At 36.5% G+C, this 23,236-nt stretch overlaps 2 protein-coding genes and 1 non-coding gene across 3 annotated transcripts; 1 reads left to right on the top strand and 2 right to left on the bottom strand.

Annotated features, from left to right (window-relative positions):
• Nucleotides 1–6,276: 6,276 nt before the first annotated feature.
• On the bottom strand, nt 6,277–8,860 carry LOC145596704 (protein neprosin-like). The gene is made up of 6 exons (XM_081652917.1): nt 8,699–8,860; nt 7,902–8,150; nt 7,284–7,439; nt 7,065–7,118; nt 6,782–6,913; nt 6,277–6,645 (listed from the first exon to the last, which is right to left on the bottom strand). Exons 1-6 carry the CDS (start codon nt 8,858–8,860, stop codon nt 6,277–6,279), a joined length of 1,122 nt encoding a protein of 373 aa, XP_081509043.1.
• A 1,087-nt stretch (nt 8,861–9,947) lies between these two features.
• LOC145596701 (protein neprosin-like) lies at nt 9,948–16,236 on the bottom strand. Its single transcript, XM_081652916.1, has 6 exons — nt 16,228–16,236; nt 14,056–14,142; nt 13,656–13,895; nt 12,630–12,788; nt 10,454–10,600; nt 9,948–10,349 (listed from the first exon to the last, which is right to left on the bottom strand). Exons 1-6 carry the CDS (start codon nt 16,234–16,236, stop codon nt 9,948–9,950), a joined length of 1,044 nt encoding a protein of 347 aa, XP_081509042.1.
• Nucleotides 16,237–16,275: 39 nt separating this feature from the next.
• TRNAA-CGC (transfer RNA alanine (anticodon CGC)) lies at nt 16,276–16,348 on the top strand. The gene has a single exon. It is a non-coding gene; the product is annotated as a tRNA-Ala (tRNA).
• Nucleotides 16,349–23,236: the final 6,888 nt, after the last annotated feature.

The following is a 23,236-nucleotide window of genomic DNA, read 5'->3' as shown; positions in this document are numbered from 1 at the left end:
TCTCGCCTAGCTACTCTCCTCGGAATAGCTACTCCCCTTAGATCTTCCAATAAAACGGCCCGAAGATCCTCCGGGATCGCCTCAAAGATGATCAAAGATTGCCCCAAGGTCACTCCATAGTTAGCCAACCAATCGGCTACTCTATTAGCTTCCCGGTAGCAATGTCCGACAGTGATTTCCCAGTCATATCTACCAATCAAGGACTTGCACTTTCGGAGAATATGAATAAAAGGAGAGTTAGGAGGAATAGGATCTCCTAACATACGAACAACCACTTCCGAATCAACAAGAACTTGGACCCTTCGATGCCCCGCATTCCAAGCTATAGCCAATCCTCTCATCACTGCTAAAAGTTCAGCCTTGGTACAAGAGCAAATACCACATCTAATTGCAAAAACTTCGTGCACCTCTCTAGTAGAACTTCGAATCACACCCCCTCCACCCGCTGCACCTGGATTACCTTTGCTCGCACCATCTGTATTGAGGCAGACCCACCCCTCTGGAGGAAATTCCCATTTAATACAAACTTCTTCTCTATTTCGCTTCACAATTTTCCTCAAATCAGCTCTTTCAAACGCCCATTTAATATCACCAACTCTAGCTACAATGAAGCAAGCTTGATCTAAAGGAACTTCAACCTCTTTATCGAAGCTTCGAGCGTTTCTCCACTTCCAAAGCCACCAGCACGTGACCACAAAGATCAAGTTCCAATCCTCTCTGTCATAATAACCTTTGCAAGTCAGATTTTTCAAAATCCAATCTTTAAGGGGCTTCTGAAATTCGAGGTCTTCCACCTTTACTACTCCTACTTTTTTCCATACCGCAATAGCAGCTGGGCAAGATCTCAGAACGTGGTCAACATTCTCTTCGACATATCCACATACCTTGCATCTGGGATCTGGAGTCAATTGTCTTAAGAATCTGGCTGCATTGGTCATCAAACGCTCCCGATAAGCCAACCAGAAGAAGAACCGCATTCTTTGGGGAGCTTTAATCTTCCAAATTATCTTCCAAGGAGTCACATTCTCCGTCTCTATGTCTTCCTCATGTCTCACAATAGCCAGAGCAGACTTCAAAGTGAATCCCCCCGTAAGTGACCCATTCCAATAGATACTGTCAATGGCTTCTTCATCTTCTATCAATTCATGAGCCTGAATTTTATCAAGAGTTTCCTGAGGCAAGTAATCAGCAAAGACTTCAAATTTCCATCCTCGATTATTGTCCCACATGTCTTGAACCCTGTAGTCCATGATTTCCTCTGGCAGCTCTTCAATCGTGTCTTCGATTAGAGGTCTTTTTGTTGCCCACCTATGAAACCAAAACGAAGTGTCCTTTCCATTACCCACTGCTGAACTGATTCCCTTTTTCAGAATATCAATGTGCTCTACAATGCCTTTCCAAGCATTCAAAGCGTCTCCTTTGCTCTTAAACATGTCCACATCGCATCTTCCTTCACAATACTTATGCCTTAGGACCCTCGACCATAGAGAATTAGGCTCAGCTAACACTCTCCACCCCAACTTCGACATAAATGCAGCGTTTGATTGTCGCATTGATCTCAAACCCAAGCCTCCATCACGTTTCTGCTTAGTCACTTCATTCCAAGAGACTAAGTGGATCTTCCTTTTTTCTTCTGTGCTTCCCCATACAAAGGCTCTCGTTTTTTTATCAATCATATCACATATGCCCCAAGGGATCCTAGCTGACTGCATCGCATAAGTTGGAATCGAAGAAATACAAGCTTGAGCTAAGGTTGTTCTACTAGCTATAGACAAAGTCTTGGACTGCCATCCACCCAATTTTGCATTGATTTTGTCTACCAAAAACTGATATGTCGCTTTGGTTACCCTTCCATTCAAGGTCGGAACTCCCAAGTATGTCCTAAAGTCTTCTGTGCTTTCCATGTTAAGCTCCGCACAAATTGCATCTCTAGCATCAAAATTGGTGTTCGGAGAGAAATACACTCTAGATTTATCATTACTCACTCTACTCCCCAAGGCACCACAAAAATCGTCCAAGCATTTCTTCATAACCCGAGCTTGGTCTAGACTAGCTTCACAAAATAATATTAAGTCGTCTGCAAAAGCTAAGTTCGTAATAGAAGGTCCACCTCGGCTTGCTCTAGTTGGCTTCCACCTTCCAAATTGAACCTCTCGATCAATCAAATGAGTTAATCTTTCCATACATATGACATAGATGTACGGAGATAACGGATCTCCTTGCCGAATCCCTCTAGAAGGAGAAAACTGTTGCGTTGGTTCCCCATTCCATAGGATACTCAACTTAGCCGAGGTAATACACATCATAACAATATCCACCATATTTTGAGGCAAACGCAATTCCATTAGGGATTCTCGAATAAAAGACCAACGCAGCCTATCATATGCCTTCTCGAAATCGATTTTCACTGCCATGTAACCGATCTTTCCTTGTTTCCTTCTCATAGTGTGTAACAATTCTTTTACTAGTATCACATTATCCGTGATTTGCCTTTTCGGAACAAAGCTACACTGAGTAAGGGAAATCAACAAAGGAAGCAAAGGTTTTAGGCGGTTAACAAGTACCTTTGTCACAATTTTGTAGGTGATATTACATAAACCGATTGGCCTAAAATGTTTAGCACGCTCCGGAACATCCATTTTGGGAATCAAAACAAGGAAGGCATCATTGATACCCTCCGGGAACTCTCGACCCTCAAGAATATTAAGCACAAGTCTCAGCAGGTTCGATTTCACCACATTCCAGAATCTTTGATAAAAGAGAGGTTGGTACCCATCCGGTCCCGGCGCTTTATAAGGGTCCATACTCTTCAAAGCTTCTACAATCTCGCATACTGCAAAGGGACGAGTTAAAGTCTCCCAATCATCCTCAGAAATACGGGGAAAGTAATCTCTAAGTAGCTCGACAGCAGGTCCTTGATGGACTTCTTCAGAGAAAAGATTTTGCCAATATTCCCTTACTACTTGCTGAACCTGACTAGGATCAGTCATCCAATCCCCTGCATCATTCATCAAAGTTTCGATTCTATTTCGCTTTCTTCTAATAATAGTCGAAAGATGAAAGAATCTAGTATTCAAATCGCCATCACATATTACTTCAGCTCGTGATTTTTGAAACCAGAGCGTTTCTTCTTGGGCTAAGACCTGATTCATTTCACTCCGTAATTTTTCTTCAAGTTTCAGCAGGTACCTTAGTCCTCCATTAGGCAAAGATTTTTGAATTCCCTCCAAACGAGCCATCAACTCTGATTTTTTTCTGAAAATATTGTGGAAGATTTCTCTGTTCCACACTTTCAACTTATCCGCAAAAATTTTCAAGTATGGGATCAAATCAGCACTGCTATTCCAATTTGACACTACAAAGTTCTCGAATTTTTCATGTTGTAACCAAGCTGCCTGAAATCTAAACGGTTTCGCGGCTAGAGGGATAGGAGCAAAACCATTAGTACTCACCAAGATCGGACAATGGTCAGAAGTAAACCTTAGCAAGTTTCGAACCGCACCTTCCGCAAAACGTAACCTCCAATCTTCATTGGCAAGGCCTCTATCGAGGCGAGCAGATTTGTAAGTTTCTGCCGAAAGGCCTCTCGACCAAGTGTGAGCAGGACCTGAGCAACCTAGGTCAATCAAATTATTTCTAGCTATCCATTCACAAAATTCAGCACATCTCTTCTGCATTTCTGTACCACCATTCCCCGACCTCTCGGACATGAACATCGTATCATTAAAATCGCCTGCGAGAAGCCAAGGACCATTATACCCATTCTTCATATTCTCCAAGTACCTCCATAATTCCTTCCTTGCATTGCTATCGGGGCTCGCATAGATAGCCGAGAACAACCAAGGTTCCTCACCATGTTTCTCAGCTTCAACAGTGATGTGTTGGGTGTGGTTATCCAATACAGTCACCTTCACCAACTCCGATCTCCAGAACAACCAAATCCCACCACTAAAACCCTGAGCGTCAACTCTTGATTGACCTGAAAAGCCGATTTTATCACAAATTTTTTGTGCTTGGTCACCACTAATGTGCATTTCCACCAAAGCCAGAATAGTCGGATCATTAATTCTAATTAGCTCCCGAATGGCAGCTAATTTGCTTCCCGCCCCTTGAACATTCCATATCATAATCTTAATTGACATATTAAACATAGGAAAGACAGGGTGACGGTCATAAATATTCAGAGGAATATTAGGCAAGAGCCCTACGTACGCTTCCATCAAAGCACTCATAGGGCCCCTTATTCTCATCGGGATCTCCACCGTTGCTAACATGTCCGGGGGGTTGTGTTGCGGTGGCAGGAACGTGTTCACTTGAAGAGAAGCCTTGTTGGCTGTCGGGTGAACTTTGACCATGGTTGGTCCCTCCATCGGGTAATCCACCAATGCTGAATATGTTGGTGGAGTGCAAACCTCTAGGGTGATTGGACCCTGGGGGTACGACATAATTTGAAAGCTCACACTCTCTATTCAGAATGCTCGCATCAATGGAAGGTTGCAGCACTGAATTCGGTTTGTGATTCGTCTGCCCCTTTATTTCCTTAACCCCTTTTTTTGTAAAGGAAAAATTAGGATTTAGGAAATTAGGAACAATATTTTCCTTATTGTTATGATAATCATGAGTTAAATCTTTTTTATCATAACAAAAAGATTTTCCAATTTTATCTTTTTCCAAGTTTATGCTAACCAAATCTTCCTCCATTATCTGCTGAGGATTTCTCGAATCTTTTCCCAATTCAATTTCCGAATTAGCTCCTAAATCAACTTCCATCTCATTGCAAGATACTCCCAAGGCCTCTTTGCCTTTAATCACTCCCATACTTACTTCACTTAGATTAATTGCCCCCTTCAAGACGTCCGAAGAATCTTCAGAAATTATTTCTGTTTCCATATTGTCCTCCCTTTCAACATTTTGTTGATCCTTAACCACATCAGTCGAACCCTCTTCATTCTCTTGGTTCAAAATTGCGAACCTCGAACCAGACCCTGACCCCTTATTTTGATCAATCTTCTTCCACACCTGATTACTCTGCTTCTTTTTTTCCCCTGTCTTAATTCCCTGATCTCCATTAGACCTTCCTTCTTGAGCTTTAGTACTTTCAACAGGTTTCACAGCCCCTTGTCCCTTCGCTTTTGGAATATACTTCCTGGTGTTTCTTTGTACAAGCATCCACGACCCATATTGGTTTTGCTCTTCAGGACGAACTCTGTTTTCTACTTCCTTGACCTCCACACTTTTCTTTCGAATGACTTTTTCCCCATTATCATCCGTGACTTCCTCGAAAATGCAATCATTCTCCTTGTGACCCAGTTTTCCACATCTGAAACATATTAGTTTCAATCCCTCGTACTGAACTCGCCATACTTTCCCATTCAATCTAAATTTCGACAGAAGAGGCTTCGACAAATCCACTTCAATACTGAATCTAATGTACTGACCTCGGCTCATAGACTCGGTGTTTTTATCAATACTGATTACCTTGCCAATCTTAGATCCAATTTGATGAAGAAATTGCTTATCGAAATATTCGACTGACAATTGAGGGATACGAACCCAAGCCGTAAGAAACTTAATTGGTGCTTCATCCGCTACGAAATTGGGGATCCACTTTCGTATGGTTAGGTAGCTGTCACCTATAATCCACGGACCCTGAGTCAAAACAAAATGGTAATCCTCCATATTCGTAAAACGAACTATATAATAAGCACATCCCACATCTGTCAGCATGATATCTCCCTTCAGGCTCCATTTCAGACGTAGGCGCTTAATTAACACCTCATAGCTCAATTTTTTGTCAAATAGCTTGATTATGAGGGCATTTTGCCAAGGCTGGCGTAACCTCTTCTTCTCCTCCTTTGTCAATAGGATAGTAGGGCATGATTCATCATCAGAGTCACAATCTAGTGGAGTATCATCATCAGATTCAAATTCATTCTCATCATTCTCCACAAATTGAGAATTTCTCTGGCTATTCGCAATCCCTTTCGCAATGTTTCGGTATGAAACCCTAACTTCAGGAATATTGTCATTAATTCCATGGTCTCCTATCAATTGCTCCATCTCTACATCTTCTCAACTATGCATTTCAACCTCTTCAGAATGAGATTGAGTATTTTGAGTTCTCTTGAACTTTTTATTCGACCTTTGCATTAGGTCTTCCTCTTCACTCGACAAAGTTTTCACTCTCGCACTTTCGCTCGACATTCTATTTAAAAATTTTTTTTACACTATTAACATACATAAAATAACATTAAGATCTTACTTCCTTCAAATTAATTAAGTTATAGTTTTACAATTTGGTGGTCCACCAAAGAGCATAAAATGTCCAAATTGACCACCAGAATCTCCACCATATTTGACCTTGTAACAATCAGGCTTACTTACACCCATTTTGAGGTCTTCTTCTGCAGGAGGTTTCTCTGTACCAACCAAACTTAGTCCATATATTACACAAGCCTTGTTAGGTCCTTCCTCTGGGAAATGTCCACTTCCCATCCCCGGAGCCGCCTCCGTCGGCGAGGTGTAAATCTCTCCTCCCCAACCTGCTCTTGTTGCCCCGTCCCCTAGGGTACCAAACAGCTCCTTCGGCCAATATCCTACGCCTTCGTCCCCGAAAAATAGCCACCAACTCTTTGTGTTTAGCTCCTGTGCGTGTAAATGATTATAACAATCGTCATTTCATAAATAATAGGTCATATTTGATTCTATTTTTTTTAATGAGTACTCGTACTTAAATATAATGTATCATATGCAAAAAATAAATTACCTATTTGATGGAAACACTGATAAAATGTTGTTCACCTTGGTAAGTTGACACAGGCTCTAGAGCTAGGCCAAGAGTAACTTTTTGGCTAACTTGTACAAATCCTGGACATAATCCGTCGTAACAACCTGTGTTCTTTCCGGTGTCTTTCTGCAAAATTTAATTTGAATTGGTGATTAAATTTCAAGACTTAATTATACGGCTCGTTTGGTAAGTGCTAATAACGGTAGTAAATTACCGATGGTTGAATTTATATCTGGATTAGTTAGGAAAAATCAATGTGTGTTATTGGAATACTTACGGTCCAGTAGGCATAAAACCGAGTATTATTTTGGCCAAATACACTAGGATTCACCTGAAATGTTTAGGTTATGACAAAAAAAGTTAGGAAACTAAAAATTATAAATTCCATTAAAAACTCTAAAAGTGAGACGAATTTACAATAACTTATTTTGAAATATTATAAGTGATTTTCCAAACAAGTACGGAATATATATTTGATTAAGATTGTATCATTTACCACCCAGCCGGCTGATATACCGTTAGCACCGGAACCATCATCACTAGCAACAAAAACAGAAGCATCTGTTAGTTGATCCGGTGTAACCTCAGGATTCCACACATTAATTACGCCAATTGCTCCTAAGTTTTTGGTTGGTGATACAAGAGTTGCAATCTGCCAAATAATAATAAAAAAAATAAAAATAAATAAAAAAAAAGTGAGAAGATCCAAAAATAAGTGATGATATGTCCAATTAAACTGTTTTTGAGCGCTCCCTCAAAAAAAAAAAAAAAAAAAAAAAAAACTGTTTTTAAGCGCCTTTCATTAACGGATCCAAAAAAAATATTTAATGGGGTTAAAAATTTAAAATAAATATAATATATTTTAATGGAATCATTTGATATAAATACAAGTAATTTTTATAGTAAATTTTTTTTTTTTTTCTCAACCTCAAGTAGGGTCAAAGGACCCACTAAAATGGCTTGCATCCGCCACTAGCGTCTTTTCAGGTTATAGATACATATAAATTATAAACTAACGTGATACATAATTTTTTCGATAATCAAATAGTTGCACGGTTGTACCATAAGGTGAAAAGTTGTATGAAAATATTGTGACATGATTGTTTTCACTTACTTGGTGTCCCGGAAGCAAATCATTAGCGTTAGGGGAGACAGACTTGGCGAAAATAGTAGACGAGAATTTCATTCCGAACAATGATGAGAACTTCTGCATTGAAAGATCTTCCTCTTGGACCCTTCTAATAGGAACACTTCCTCGTGGACATCTCATGTGTTTCGGTAGAAGTTGGGAAGGCGTTACTGTCGTTGAAGAACGACGAGTAGTTGACGTTGTTTGCTTAGAGATCATGAAATTCGGTTTCATCTATACGTAAAATTGAAGAATTAGCAAATATTCAGCAATGTTCTATCTCTTCAACTCATTGATCTTAAAATTACATTAAGCTAAAAATCAATTTATTAGCACGTAACATAAAATACCATTAGATCAACAAAATTAGTTTCAATCAATAAAAATAATTATTAGAAAATTTTAATTTTAACGGCTAAATAAATTTTGTCAATAATCAAGTGAAAAGAACACGCCTTTGACACTCCAATAATATTAGTCAAAGTAATAAGTTGCAAAATTAAAAGAAGTGAGCAAACCTGAATTGAGTGATTTTGAAGTAACGGATGGTCAAATGCAAATTGTTTATTAATGTCCACACAATCCACAATGTCACCATGCTTGGTCTAGTCAATAAAAAATTCAAACGCCAAAAAAAAAAAAAAAAATCAAAGTCATATTCATATACAAGTAAAACAAATTCAAAGTGACATAAATTATTATTTTTCAGAATATTGTATAATCCTAATTAAATGTATTGATAAAATCATCCTTAATCTTTGATTAATAATATAACTTCATACCATGAAGCTTTTGATTGATGGCTTGTTGATGAAACGAAGTTGATTTTTAACCATGGATTTCTCATCTTGTAAAGATGTTGCTTCTAATCCTTGAACCAAATTCGTCACTAACAAAGCTAAGATGATCAACAGACTTTCTTCCATGATAATTTGCATCCTCATTATTGTATCGAATATTAAAACTAGCAAAAAAAATTGGACTGCCTCCTATTCTGCATATATATGTATAGAAAAAAAAATTGAAAATATGAAATTTAAGGAAATAAAAAAGCTATAAGAAGTAAATTGTCATTAATTGTAAGAAATTATAGAAATAAACATTATTGGACTGTATTTTTTGGTAAGATTACTTTTTTTGTTTACGGTAAGATTTTTGGGTAATTAAATATCTTTTCCAAATTCGTAATTGTGAATGGTAGCACTGTGAAATTTCGAATCGAAACCGTTTAAATGTCCGAAATTGACCAATAACCGAAAGAGAACCAGCCGAACTGATTAATAACCAATTTTTTGAAATCGAAAAAACCGTTTGAATTGTATTTTTGTACATCCCAAATCGAACCGATACAAATATATAAATGTTAAACCATATAAGAACTGCACTCGTTGATAAACCGAATTAATTCTAAATCGAATTGAAAAAGAATCGAACCATTGTTAACCCAAAACCTTTTGATTCGAGTTAAAAACTGTTTATACTGAACCGTTTACAAACTGTAACAACCCGTTTGCACCGAATCATTTACTACTCAAACCGTTTACAAACCGAACCTGAACCAAACCAATATAGACCCGTAGGTCACTTGAACCGATTTCTAACCGGCTCGTCTCAAATCGAACCGATTTCAAACTGAATTGAAACCAAATTGTCAAATCATTTTGACACTGCTAGTGGTTGGACACCAAAAGTCCAAAATCATGTATCAATCGATGCAATTAATATTTTATTCATTTATTAATTCACTTTTGGCTCGTTATATGTACTCCCTAGCTCTTACAATTTTATTCGTCCTACATTTTTTTTTTTTTTTAATTTATTGTTAATGATAATTTGATTATCCAATCTTTATGAGACTCAATTCTTAGATCCACCGATAATAAAGTATTATTGCATGAAAACCCTTCATGGTCATTTGCCCATGTTAATTTTACATTCTCCAACGAACATTCTTAATTTTATTATCATCATTGCACCACTCTAATCAAAGAAGACACATAATTAAAATTTTAATCATACATTATGTTGTACTCAATACTTGCAACCAGGAGGTCCACCAAAATAAATAAATTGTTTCCAATTTGAAGATTCATCATCATCATCACTATCATGATTATCATTTGTACCAGGAGATGTTCCATGCCAAATATCGTAACATCCAGGCCTTGTCATATGATATTCAATATCTTTTTCATCAGGAAAACCTTGTGGTGCACGTAACTCTAGCCACTTCATAAGGCATGCATCTGAAAAATTTTCCTTAGAGAAACGACCACTTCCCATGGCCGGAGTCGGCTCCGTGATCGGGCTTTTAATTTCTCCTCCCCAACCAGCTTCTGTTGCTCCGTTGGCTAGGCTTGTAAACAATTCCTTTGGCCAATATCCGACGGTTTCTTCTCCGTTTAGGAGAAACCAATTCTTTGTTTTTACATCCTATGTACATGGATAGTAAATAATTATTAACATATAAGATCGTATGTAAGTGAAACAATTTTAAGTTAATTAAAAATTGGGATATTTAATAGTCGTGTAGTTACCTGTTGTACTGAAAGGTCTAAAAAATATTGGTGACCTAGTCTTGTTGATACTGGGCTTAAAGCTTGGCCAAGGGTAGCCTTTTGACTAGTTTGTACGAAACCTGGACATATTGCATTGTTACAACCTGTGCTCTTGCCACCATCTATCTGTAATTATAATCATAAAAGTCGCGTTATCAATTACTTGTACGTGTAATTAATCTAATACAATATAATCATAAAAGTCAGGTTATCAATTACTTGTGTAATTAATCTTATACAGTATAATCGATTGTTGTTATTAATGTATGTATAAAAGATGATATGAAGAACGCGTTATTGATGTATAGCCCAAATATCTTACCGTCCAATATGTGTATAGTGTAGGAAAGTTGGGATTTAGATATGGATTCACCTGTAAAAATTTCATTTGTAGAGATCGATGTAAGTAGCAATTAACAAGGGGATACGATAATATAGAGCTGTCAAAAGTTGACCCGACCCGAAATACCGACCCTAACCCTAACCCGTCTGAACCCGAAAAAAATGGTGACCCGAACCCGACCTAACCCGACCTGAAACCAACCCTAGACCCGAGTTGACCCGAGTATTTGAGACCCGAACCCGACCATGAACCGACCTAAAGAGGACCCGACCCGAATGTGACCCGTAAATTATTGACCTGAACCGAACCCGACTCGAACCCGAGAATGACCCAAACCCGATTTAACCCGTCAAAACCCGAATTCAACCCAACTTGTTACTAACCCGACCCGAGTTCAACCCGACCCGTTCCTTACCCGACTCGAATTTAAACCCGACCTGTTACAAACCCGACCCGAAATCAACTCGACTTGTTATTGACCCGACCCAAATTCAACCCGACTTGTTATTGACCCGACCCGAATTTAAACTCGACCTATTACTAACCCGAATTTTAGGATTTAGGAATTTTTAGGATAAAAAGAGTACTCCGTATTGACTATTGAGTTTCAGGCTTTTTTTCAATTTATCAACATGGATTCCAATTATAAAACAAAAGTGGCCTTTCTCATCTTACTTGACTTATCTCTTACATAATGCTCGTCAAAGAAAAACTGAACTGGACAGCAGCCAAAAAAAAAAAAAATTAAACAAAAAAATAAAAAATAAAAAAAAAAAACAAAAGTGGCCTTTTTTATTATTATTATTTTTTTAAAGGGAATTCAAATTTTATTATTCACATGTCTATTTAATATTTTTTTTTTTTTTGGAAATTTTTTAAATTACGTAATTTAATTTGGAGTTTTAAATAAATTAAAAAAAATGTAACTAGACCCAATATGACCGACCTGATATCAAACTTAAACCCTATTAATCCAATATTTGATACCCGAATACGAACATGACCCGACTTGATTATTATAATACGAGAATAAAAAGACTTGAAAAGGACCAATCTAATTATAACTCGAAAATTTTTGACTTGAACCACACCCGAGACCGACTTGGAAATGACCCGACATGATTATAACCCGCAAATTATTGACTTACCAATTTGAACTCGAGAATGACCAGACAAGTTTAAATGACCCAACTTGATTGTAACCCGCAAATTATTAACTAAACCCGACTTGAACCCAAGAATGACCCGACTTGGAAATGACCAGATTATATCCCGCAAGTTTTTGACTTGAACCGAACCCGACCCGAACCCGAGAATGACCCGACTTAATTATAACCCACAAATTATTGACTTGAATAGAGCCCGACTCAAACCCAATAATGACCCGACTTGATTATGACCCGCAAATTATTGACTTGAACCGAACCCGACTCAAACCCGATAATGACCCGACCTGATTATAACCCGAAAATAATTGACTTGAACCGAACCCGACTCGAACCCGAACACGACCCTAACTCATTCAAACCCGTAAAAACCCGAATTTAACCCGACTTGTTTTTCACCCGACCCGAATGTAACCGACCTTTTATTGACCCGACCTAAACCCGACCCAAACCCGAAAAGATATATGACCCCACGTGACCCGACTCAAGCATGACCCAACCCGAACCCGACCCACATAGGTCCTGACATTAACCCATATTGACCCGACCCGAGATGACCCGACCCACACAAACCCGACTCAAACCCGACCCATTTACCCGAATTGACAGCTCTAATAATATAATGGGACGGAGGAGTAGCACTTACCGCCCATCCTGCTACTATAGCGTTAACATTTAAATCATCGCCGCTTCTAACATAGAAAGTAGCATCACTAAGTTGGTCTGGTTTCACACCATCTAGGCTCCATATGTTTATTTTCCCCGCTGCTCCTGTGTTTGGTGTAGTTACCCCTATACTCGCAATCTACAAAGCATTACAATTGGTTGAGTAAATAAACTTGTTACTTCATAGTATTAGTCTATTGTTAGGTATGACAATGGGTCGTGCAGGCAGACGGACTACCATATAGTGTCTCTTATAATATTAGTGGTTCACAATAAATTAATGTGAAACAAGTCTATTAGACTCTTACTAGCCTAGTTGTGCCTGCTTGAAACAAGGCATAACAGCCCATTTGGGATGCAGTCATAAATTAAGGCCTTTAAGGGAATTTAAATGTACACTGTATTTATTTATTTATTTATTTGCATGTAATAATTTTGCAACAATTGCAAGGAAAACTCATTAAGAATATGTGTATTTGTTCATAAATCTATATCTATCTATATCTATATCTATATCTATATCTATATCTATACTTAGTATTTAAAAACTATAACAAGAAACTAAGAAAGACACATGTCCCCATCTATGTTATATATTACACTTCTTTAACCATAGTGCTACATGTCATCTTACATTATTAATTTTTTATTACACCATTTGTTTTAATTCTTTCATTAAACTTGTACTTCATCTCTTCATCTTCATCTCTCCCCTTTGATTCAACCTTTTCCTATTCTCTCTTTAATTTTAGCCCTTCCATCTTCTATTTAAGCCTCTTTTTCGAATAAAGTTCTAAACTTTTAATTTCTTTAATCATGTTTCCGATTACATATTATACCTTATATAATGACTTACTGATATTTAATTTCCTCACTTATCTCTCAATACAATTTTATATGAATAACTTGTGCATTGCACGGGCCAGAAGGCTAGTTGTCATTAATACACAATACCAAATGAGCCGTAATTACAAACAAGAAAGTTTAAAAATGATTAAAGAATCACCTCATTGACCAGTTGAACATCATTAGGGTGACCAAAATTGGAGGAATTTGAAGTTGAAAATGTGGTGTCATATAACCTTGAGGATATGTCCATCATAAGATCTTTCTCTTGTATCCTTTTGACGAGCACCGTTCCTTTTGGACATCTCATGTTCTTTGGTAGAAGTTCAGAAACACTCAATATTGAAGATGAATTATCATTAAATTTTGGCCGCTTTGGAATTTTGAAATTAGGTTTCATCTGCACAGTTAATTGAAAATTTATAAATTTTAAATTTTTATTAGAGTTAAATTCATAACAAACTTTATTGAATTATCGCAATGAATAAATATAATAATAATCATATGTGGTAATAAAAAAAATAATAAAAATAAATGTTAAAGAGGAAAACAATCCAAACCTGTATAGAGTGATTCTTTAAGGAAGGATGATCAAATGCAAGTTGCTTATGAACCTCCACACAGTCCAAAACATCACCATGTTGAGTCTAAATGATCAATAAACAAGCAAAATAGGAGTTAGGTAACTTCACAAAATTAGCTTATTTCATGATTTTATAAATAAAATTATTATTTACATAGATATTTAAATGAAAGATGTAAATAATTCACCAATCATCATTTCTTGTTTGATAAAATGGTACTTATCGGCAATTTTAATTTCATCCTATATGCATATGGGTGTAATAATATCACTTCTCACCCGCGTGCAAATTAAAGCACATCAAGAGAAGAATGTAAGAGGCGCGTAGATCTTTAAAATTAAATCTAGCAACACCCTTGGTAATACAAAGTACAAAATAATCGGCATATAACAATTTAGTTTATGTATCTAATAAATCGTGAAAATTAGATATAAGAACCTTTGATGCAAGAAATTTATAAATCATTGAGAGTGTGCAAGTTGAGGATGGACATATACTCACCACAAAGCTTATAATTGCTGGTTTGTTGACGAGTTCTAGTCGCCTTTTAATGGCTATCTTTTCAGCTTTCGACAATTTAACTTCTGATCCGTGTACCAAATTAAGATTATAATAAGGTACTATTAATAAAACCAATAACATCAACAAATGTTTCTCCATTTGACTTAACAAACGATCTTACTACTAATGTATATGTAGTGCTACTTGAAAATTTTATGCTTATGAAAGAAAAATATGTGATCTAAGTATATATAGCTAGAAAAAGCTATGAGTATTCATCAAGAAGGCTACTTGGACAATCATTTATGATTTAACCGCAACATTAATTAGTCTGAAATTATACACTATTCACACACATTGTTTTAATCGTTGGTTTTATGGTTTGACATGCATTTCAAACGGAAGAAAGTAATCAAGAATTGGTAAAAGTTTCTAACTTTTAATCCGAAATAATTTCATTATTTGATCATCTGTAAATTACATTTGTATCATTACATTTCATTTTAGAAGTTCAAGCTGTCCAAATGTAAATGTTATGACTTTATGAGTGGATAGTCTTCACATAGTTCTAGGCTTTATTTTGTCTTATAAATTATAATGCATGGTGCGAATATATTGACAAATGGACAAATAAAATTGCATGGTTATTCAAAATAATATCAAGGTTATCAAATTTGTTAGACAATAGTTGAAAATTTGGTACTCCGTATGAAATTAAGGAAGACTTCTAACTGCTACAATAAATATGTAGTAATTGTGATTTCACTAAATTTATCTCTACATATGTAAGGGACAATGTTGTTCCTTGAATTATGTTGACCTTGAAGTATTTTTTTAATTAAAAAAACAATTATATAATTTCCAAAACTATTACATTCACTTCATATAAATATAGTTGTCTCTAAAAATCGCTTTATTAATTATTTGAACAAAAAAAAAGTAATCACTTGTAATTTAGCTGAGATTAAGTGGTCAATTAACCAAATTGGTAAAGATATTGTACCAGCAATTTTGCACAAAAAAATAAACTCAAGAGGGGCAAAAATCCATTTTTTCTGACAAATCTTCAAAATGCCTAATACTAGTAATAAAAATTTTCCAATCAGTACTTCAAATTATTTCGCTATATACTTTTTCCCCACCCCAATTTTTATTTCCTAAATTAAAGGTTGGAAAATTTTCCTTTTTTGGAATTGATTGAAAAAAAAAAGTGGGGAAAACAAATGGAAGAAATAAATTAAAAATAAAACCTCGAAAATGAATTAGATTAGGCATTTGCGAGCAATATATCGGAAAATATTAGTTCTTTTTAGCTGAATGTTGCATGTAATCTTTTTTTATCAGAGTGTCGATACTCGATAGGCTTAGTATTTCTATCAAATTGTCGTCGGACTAATTTGTTTTACACAAGTGTCACTAATTAAAGATCATTTTTTTATCAATCTATTCAATTAGCCGAGATTATGTTACAGTGTTGTTAATTAGTGTTGAATAATATCAAAATAACTAATTTTATAGTCTAACTATTATCATATCGGTTATTTTAATTGGCTCTTTTTCCACTTTATATGGAGTATTTTCTTTATTACTTACACTTATTTTAATATGTCAATAATCAAATGAGAGTACAAGGCTCTTGTTGAATACCTCGTACATCTTTGATATTTAATTTGTTGCATTTAATTTTAATAAAATGGGGGTGTAGCTCATCTGGTAGAGCGCTCGCTTCGCATGCGAGAGGCACGGGGTTCGATTCCCCGCACCTCCAAATTTTATCATTATTATTAACAACATTTTTTTGGGTCTTACTTTTTCCCTCCATCTTATAATATCTTGTAACGTTGAACATGTGAAGATTATAAATAGATTGATTATCTTTGATTTCTTTCTCTAATTTCATCAGTATGAACAAAATCAGAATGGATGCTGGATTACATGAACCAGGCTGTTAATTCAATCCATTATTATTGTTTCATAATTTATACGATATGATCAATTGATCATAATCAAATCCTTTATTTTCTACCATGTATGCAATGTGTTCAAACGATGTGTCAACCATTGCATTAACTTAGTTCTTTTTATTTCAATAATGCAGAGTATTAATTTGGCCATAATAATTCACATACAATAATTTTAATTACCTTAAATGGTTATAATCTTACACTTCCAAATGTAACGATCTCGAGTATCATTAAGAATTAGATAAATACATGAAGAAATTCAGGTTTGTCTAATTTCTACACAAATCTGTCTTTCTTCTTTGGTTTCATCAACTGTTTAGAGGTAAGAAATTTTTTCAATGTTCTTATGTTTTGATTTTTTGTTTTTCTTATATGCAACGTAGTAGGCTTTCATAATGTCTAAATGCAATATTTTGTTCTTAATGGATGCTCAATTGCCACTATACTAACATGTGTTAATCATGATTCTATTGTTCTATTGTTTATCAAATTATATGTGACTTGGATGTATATGTATGTATGTATGATATGATAAATTCATGAAGTCGTCACTAATCTGTTTAGTTGACATAAATAATTCAACATGATATCCCATTTAGAATTTAAATAATTCTTACTAGAGATTCGATTTCTTATTTAGAATTTAGTATATGTTAGAGGTTATTGATTATTTTAATTTATGATTATGGCGCGTGAAAATAACACAGTACAATAGATAGATATTCTTGTATCATGCAATGTTTTCTAGTATGCTTTCATATAAATATTACTCATAAGTGATAATGTACTAAACAAAAAAATATTTTGTTTAAATTAAAAAGGATTACAGAGAAGAGGTGGTTTAGACACTGTTGGTACAAAATGAGTGACCAAGGTGAACAATTTCAGCACAATTGGGAGTTTGGAAGAGCCGAAAATGGTTTGGATTCAATTCATGTTGATCATCACTTCGGGCCGAGTTCTTCAAGCGATCCAAAACAAATTATGCCCGAGTCGGCTACTGATCTTTTTCCCGCCGAGGAAACCTTGCATAGCCTTGCATCACATCCTACTGAAGAAAAAGAAAATCACTCGAGTTATGGAGAACCTAACCGCCAGCCAAGCAAGACTGAGGAGAGAAAAACTCGAAGGAGGAGAACAAAGAAAACATCTTACCAAAAAGCATCACATGGTGCATTGCTGGAATTGAGAAGGCATATGGTATCGTTTGTACAAGAAATTGATAGCACTAGGGAGGGATTGATTGCATGGATGCACAAGGAATTGAAATTGCCCTCTAAGAATAATGTCAATTCTTTTAATCCTAGTAGGGCAAATAATATCAATTCCTTTACTCCTAGAAATCCCTTCATTCCTAGAAGAACAGGTAAGATCAATCCCTTCGTTCCTAGTGGGACAAGAGTCGGTCAACAGGCAACCATGAAGAAAAGCAAATCTCCAATCTATATTTTTAATCGCAGGAGAGAAACATCAGGACCGGGTGCTGAAAATTATGAAGGTGCTTCTTCAGAATGGGGATCTCGTTCGAATAATGGAGTTGCCATACTGCCAACGGAGGGTGAACTTCCGGTCACTGACGTTGTTGCGGCTGAAATCAGTAAGAGACAAAAGGGAAAGGAGCCAATCTCTTATGAAATGAACCAGAAACATGTTGCTGTTGAAGCTGACCAGGGGACTAATAATAATAATGCAGGTTCATTAGCCGTAAATAATTATGTGTCATTGCCTACCATCATTCCTCCTAATCAAGCCATAAACAACGAAAGAATTGCCTCGGAAGATGGAAACGAGGTAGTCTTTGGAAATATGAATGCATCATTGAGTTCAGGAGCCAATTTGATGAACTCTCATCAAAACAACGCAATCACTGCTCAACCTGTTGTAAGGAATTATGCAAGTGCTAATGGACGGAACATTGGCTTAACAATGGGAAGTGGAAGTGAAAATGGAGGTGGAAATGGAAACAGAAATGCAAATGCCTTTTCATATCCAATAAGTCCTCAAGGATTGAATCATGGGGTTGGAGTGCAAAATGTTCAAAGCCGATTTGGGGTACAAAGCCTACAATACCTCACTCGGAGCACCATGATAGTGTCATCAGGAAGAGTTTCTACTGGGAACCAAGCTTTTATGGGAAATTTTAGTACTATGAATACACAATTGAGTTACTCTCAACAAGGTAGAGTCGTCATGGCGGCGGCTTTACAAGGCCAACAAACCCAAAATGTTACAAGTGGAGCATCTAGCCAAGCTTTACCTTAATAAGTTTCCAATGCAAGCGAAGAGAAGGAACAAATGCGCGCAACAGATGAGGCAACCTTCGCTTGCATTTGCATAAGTGAAGAAAGGGATCAAAAGTTTAATTAAGTTGTCCATATAGAATTAGTAGCATTTTATTTAAATTATATATGCTTAGTAAGTTCTTAGATCATAGTAATGTTTGCTTGAGATATGTATTAGCCTTTCCTTTACCGTTAAATTTGTATTTCTTTATTTCATCATTTAATGAACCACCATTTATTTATATGACGATATAGAAACTATACATGATCTGAACGTTAATTATATCCACTTTATATAGTGCACAATATCGATCAACTAGATTTTATCTAGCAAGCACTAGTAAGCAATTTATATAATACTGCCAAAATGTGTATTGACTAGGCGTAAAGTATGAACCTAAAAACTAAAGCTAGGAAATTAATACTTGTATGTTATGTATGCCATCAGTTTTGGGATTTATGGGATACAGGCCTACAATGCACCTCATGGACTACCATCTCACATACCATGCGTCTATGCATGCAAGTCAACGAGACTCCAAATAGGGTCTTTTAATTTGAATCCCCATAGTCAACAGTCAACACATCCCAATATTACCTTTTTATGTGTTCGTATTTTGTTCGCTAATAGTCTAAACATAAATATCTTCAAGTAAATAAAGTAAAGTATAGTATTAACAACTAACGAACATTTTTTTGGTAAATAGTATTAACAAGTTAACAACTAACGCCGAACATTCTATCCTCCTAGAAATGATTATTGGGTGGGCTGGGCCGAGGCCCAAAAAAACCCACTCTTTGGGCCAAGTCGGGCCAAGCTTTGGATTTGAGTTTTGTGCCTAAACCCGCTTGAAATACCTGGGCCATGCGAGCTTTTTCAGGCCAATTTCAAGCCGGGCCAAAAAAATCAACTAAAAATACATAAAACCGCATTCCCAAACCCGCCCAAAATAAAATAAAATTTCATGCCGGTTCGGGCTCGACCTGATTTCAAGCCGAAAAAATCTACCCAAAATTAGACGGGGCTAACTTTGATCAGGTCTAGGGGGCTAAGTTTGATCAGGTTTATAATTAACCTCCTACTACCCTAGATTGCTATATGACTTTTTTTGTCTCTAATAACTTGAGTCACTAAGTTAGAGTCATTAATGATAACTCAAACTCAAATCAAGCTGTTAGAAGCAGAGAATGTTATTTAAATTATTATCCACCATTTTATTAAAGTCATAACGACTCGAGCTAAGCTATTAGAGGCAAGAATTGTTCACAAGTTCAAACATAATGATATTGTACTTAAGAAGTTTTTCTCCTTGAATTTTTAATTAGGTCTACATGTGACAAAGTAAGAAAATGTCCATGTGCTTTGTCTTGGTCTAATACAAGATTTGTAACACCCCGACCCCAAACAAATTAAGGAGGGGCCTATTGTCACGAAATGCGCATCGAGGGCCAACAACTGTCCCCACAGACCAACACAAGTCCTTCCGGCGTATTTTGTCCTCACTCATGCGCACCCCGGGAAAACTTCCCAGGAGGTCACCCATCCCAAGACTACTCCCAGCCAAGCACGCTTAACTATGGAGTATTCTTAGCATATGAGCTCCCTAAAAGAAAGATGCATCTTGTTGATATGAGTAATATATCAAATTCCTCTAAAGCAATCATGAGGGGTATTACATACACCCCCACTTGAGAACGGCAACGCCCCCGTTGCGCCTGGAAGCCTGAGGACTCCAGTATTACGCCTAACGGCAACTGGGTAGCCAAAGTGTTACATCCAGTCTGGCTATGGCCATATGGCCCCATAATTCTCCCCCGCTAGACGATTGACATATGATTAATTATCCACGATCAGCACGCGGTCGCAGGGTTGCTTTGATACCATTTGTAACACCCCGACCCCAAACAAATTAGGGAGGGGCCTATTGTCATGAAATGCGCATCGAGGGCCAACAACTGTCCCCACAGACCAACACAAGTCCTTCCGGCGCATTTTGTCCTCACTCATGCGCACCCCGGGAAAACTTCCCAGGAGGTCACCCATCCCAAGACTACTCCCAGCCAAGCACGCTTGACTATGGAATATTCTTAGCATATGAGCTCCCTAAAAGAAAGATGCATCTTGTTGATATGAGTAGTATATCAAATTCCTCTAAAGCAATCATGAGGGGTATTACAAGATTGGTGTCTTGTTTTTGGTCAATTGGTTGTTCCAAAAAGAATCATTTAATTTTGCAAATTCATAATTTGTAAGATGCAAAGATCAGTCTTACGAAGTAGGGGTTTTTTTTTTTCAAAAGTCTTGACATGATTCGGATATACAGTAAATTTAATGGACATCCAGTTATTGTTATAAAAAGTTACCCATATTATCACAAGTGTTACCCTTAATCCCATAAAAGTTACCCTTATTACCCCGTTACTTTTATCCTAATAAAATTACCCTTAAACTAAAAATAATAATAAAAAAAAAATAAAAAAAAATAAAAAAAACCATAAGGGGTGTTTGGTATGTGGGAATTGGGGCTTGGGAATGGGAATTGAGGAGGTGGTAATATATGGCCCTTTTTTCTTTTTCTTTTTTTTTTTTTTTTTTTTGGGGGGGGGGGGAAAGGGATTGTAGAGTAAAATTGCTCTATCTCCATGATTTTATTACCTAGGTAGAGATGGAAATGGTTCGGGGCGGGTGGACCAACACCCGTCTCCATCCACCATTCCACCCCGCCTAATCCATCCACCACCCGCTATAACATTCACCCGAATCCATCCATCCACCACCCACGAAAACGGATGATTCGGGTGATAATCAGATGTATAATAATAGCAATTAAAATTAAAAAAAAAATGTAAGTTTAATTTCCTGCTTTTGAGAGAGCCCGAAATTTGGCGACTTAGCTCACTTTCGGTGTCTTCACCTGTTCACCAAACTCAAATGATGTTTTAAGTTCAGCAGTCTTTCTCTTTGATGAAGATGGGTGTAGTGACTAGTGGTGGTTGAGAAAGAGGATGGGGTTAGTGGAGCTTGCATATTTGTAATGGGGGAAGGAGAAACTGTTAAAGGTGTAACTGATGAATTATACTTGTATTTGTTTACCTTGCTGCTGCCGCCATTGGCCTTGTTGCAGTGGTTCACTGTGAGGCAAAGAGAGGAAAGAGAGAGAGTCATGGTGGTTTTTTTTTTTTTTTTTTTTTTTTTTTTAATGTTAGGGGCTAGGAATTAGGACATTAGCTAAGAAATTACATTATTACAATATTAAATTCGGAATATGAGCTTCAGTTGGGCCTAGCCCACACTATAAAGAATTTCATATATTAAAAAAAATACATTTTTGTTTTTTTTTTAATTATTCAGGTGATAGGCCGAGTTAATGGATCGGGTGGTGGGTGAAAAATTTCTACCCGAATTTGTTAATATATCATTCGTTTAAATTGGGTTTTTCACTCGCCCAATAAGGTGAGTGGAGTGGGTGAGCGGGCGATCCATTGGATATTTCCATCGTTATACTTAAGGGGGCAAGTAATATAGATGAGAATTGAGAATAAAGAGAAAAAGACCATTTGCCATTCATAAATATATGACATTAATAAGGGTGTTATTGTAACTTTGCTATTTTATTCCCAATCAATTCCCTTCACAACCCAAACAATGGTTTGTCAACATTTTATTGAAATCCCAACCACAGATCTCAATCCCATTCCCAACTCTCTAATCCCCGAATTCTCATTCCCACTTGCCAAACGCCTGATAGTGTCATGTTTTAGCAATTACCACCTATAATTTTTTTATTTAAATTTTACCACCTGCTACTTTTTTAAAACATCAAAACTTCCCACCTACTTGGACAACTTGGCTCTTAACTCCAATTTGACGTCATATGGGGCTCGCAAACTACCTTCTCACCCTTTTTTAGTTTTTCCTTCCTTTCTTTCTTTCTCACTCGATTTCTTATTCCCATGTGCTTGATTATTCCTAACTCGAGTTGAAAATCAAGCATTAAAGGATCAGTTGACACTAATGAAGAACTCAAGTTAGAAAGAATCAAGCACATGGGAATGAGAAATCGAATTAGAAAGAAAGAAAGAAATTAAAGAGAAGGAAAAAGGGTGGGAAGGTAGTTTACGGGCTCAACATGACGTCACATTGGAGTTGAGAGCCAAGTATGTGAGAATTTTTAATGTTTTGAAAAACACAAAGTCTTATATGTGGTTGGCCACACCATGTGGCAGGGGTTACTTCGTTAGTGTACTAAGGGTTACTTGGTCAGTATTGAAGGGGTTACTTCGTCAGTGCTATAGGGTTACTCGGTTAGTGTTGTAGGGTTACTCACTAGGATTACTTGGTTAATTTTATATGAGTTACTTTGTTTTTTTATAAGTAGTAATACGGTATGGTTGGCCACATACAAGACG

This window comes from Chenopodium album, chromosome 20 (genome assembly GCF_948465745.1).
Source record: "Chenopodium album chromosome 20, dcCheAlbu1.1, whole genome shotgun sequence".
Classification (NCBI taxonomy): domain Eukaryota; kingdom Viridiplantae; phylum Streptophyta; class Magnoliopsida; order Caryophyllales; family Amaranthaceae; genus Chenopodium; species Chenopodium album.
Note: the sequence above shows the minus strand (reverse complement) of the source record. Positions and strands in the feature narration are given on the sequence as shown.

Bases quoted from the DNA above. Each gene is read 5' to 3' on its own strand.
- LOC145596704 (XM_081652917.1), bottom strand. From the start codon at position 8,860: ATGAGGATGCAAATTATCATGGAAGAAAGTCTGTTGATCATCTTAGCT. The intron at 7,440-7,901 runs GTAAGTGAAAAC...ATTATTTGGCAG, and splicing joins ATTTGCTTCCGGGACACCAA to ATTGCAACTCTTGTATCACC. The intron at 6,914-7,064 runs GTAAGTATTCCA...TAAATTTTGCAG, and splicing joins GGTTTTATGCCTACTGGACC to AAAGACACCGGAAAGAACAC.
- LOC145596701 (XM_081652916.1), bottom strand. The intron at 12,789-13,655 runs GTGATTCTTTAA...AATGCTTTGTAG, and splicing joins ATGTTCAACTGGTCAATGAG to ATTGCGAGTATAGGGGTAAC. The intron at 10,350-10,453 runs GTAACTACACGA...CCATGTACATAG, and splicing joins TAGACCTTTCAGTACAACAG to GATGTAAAAACAAAGAATTG.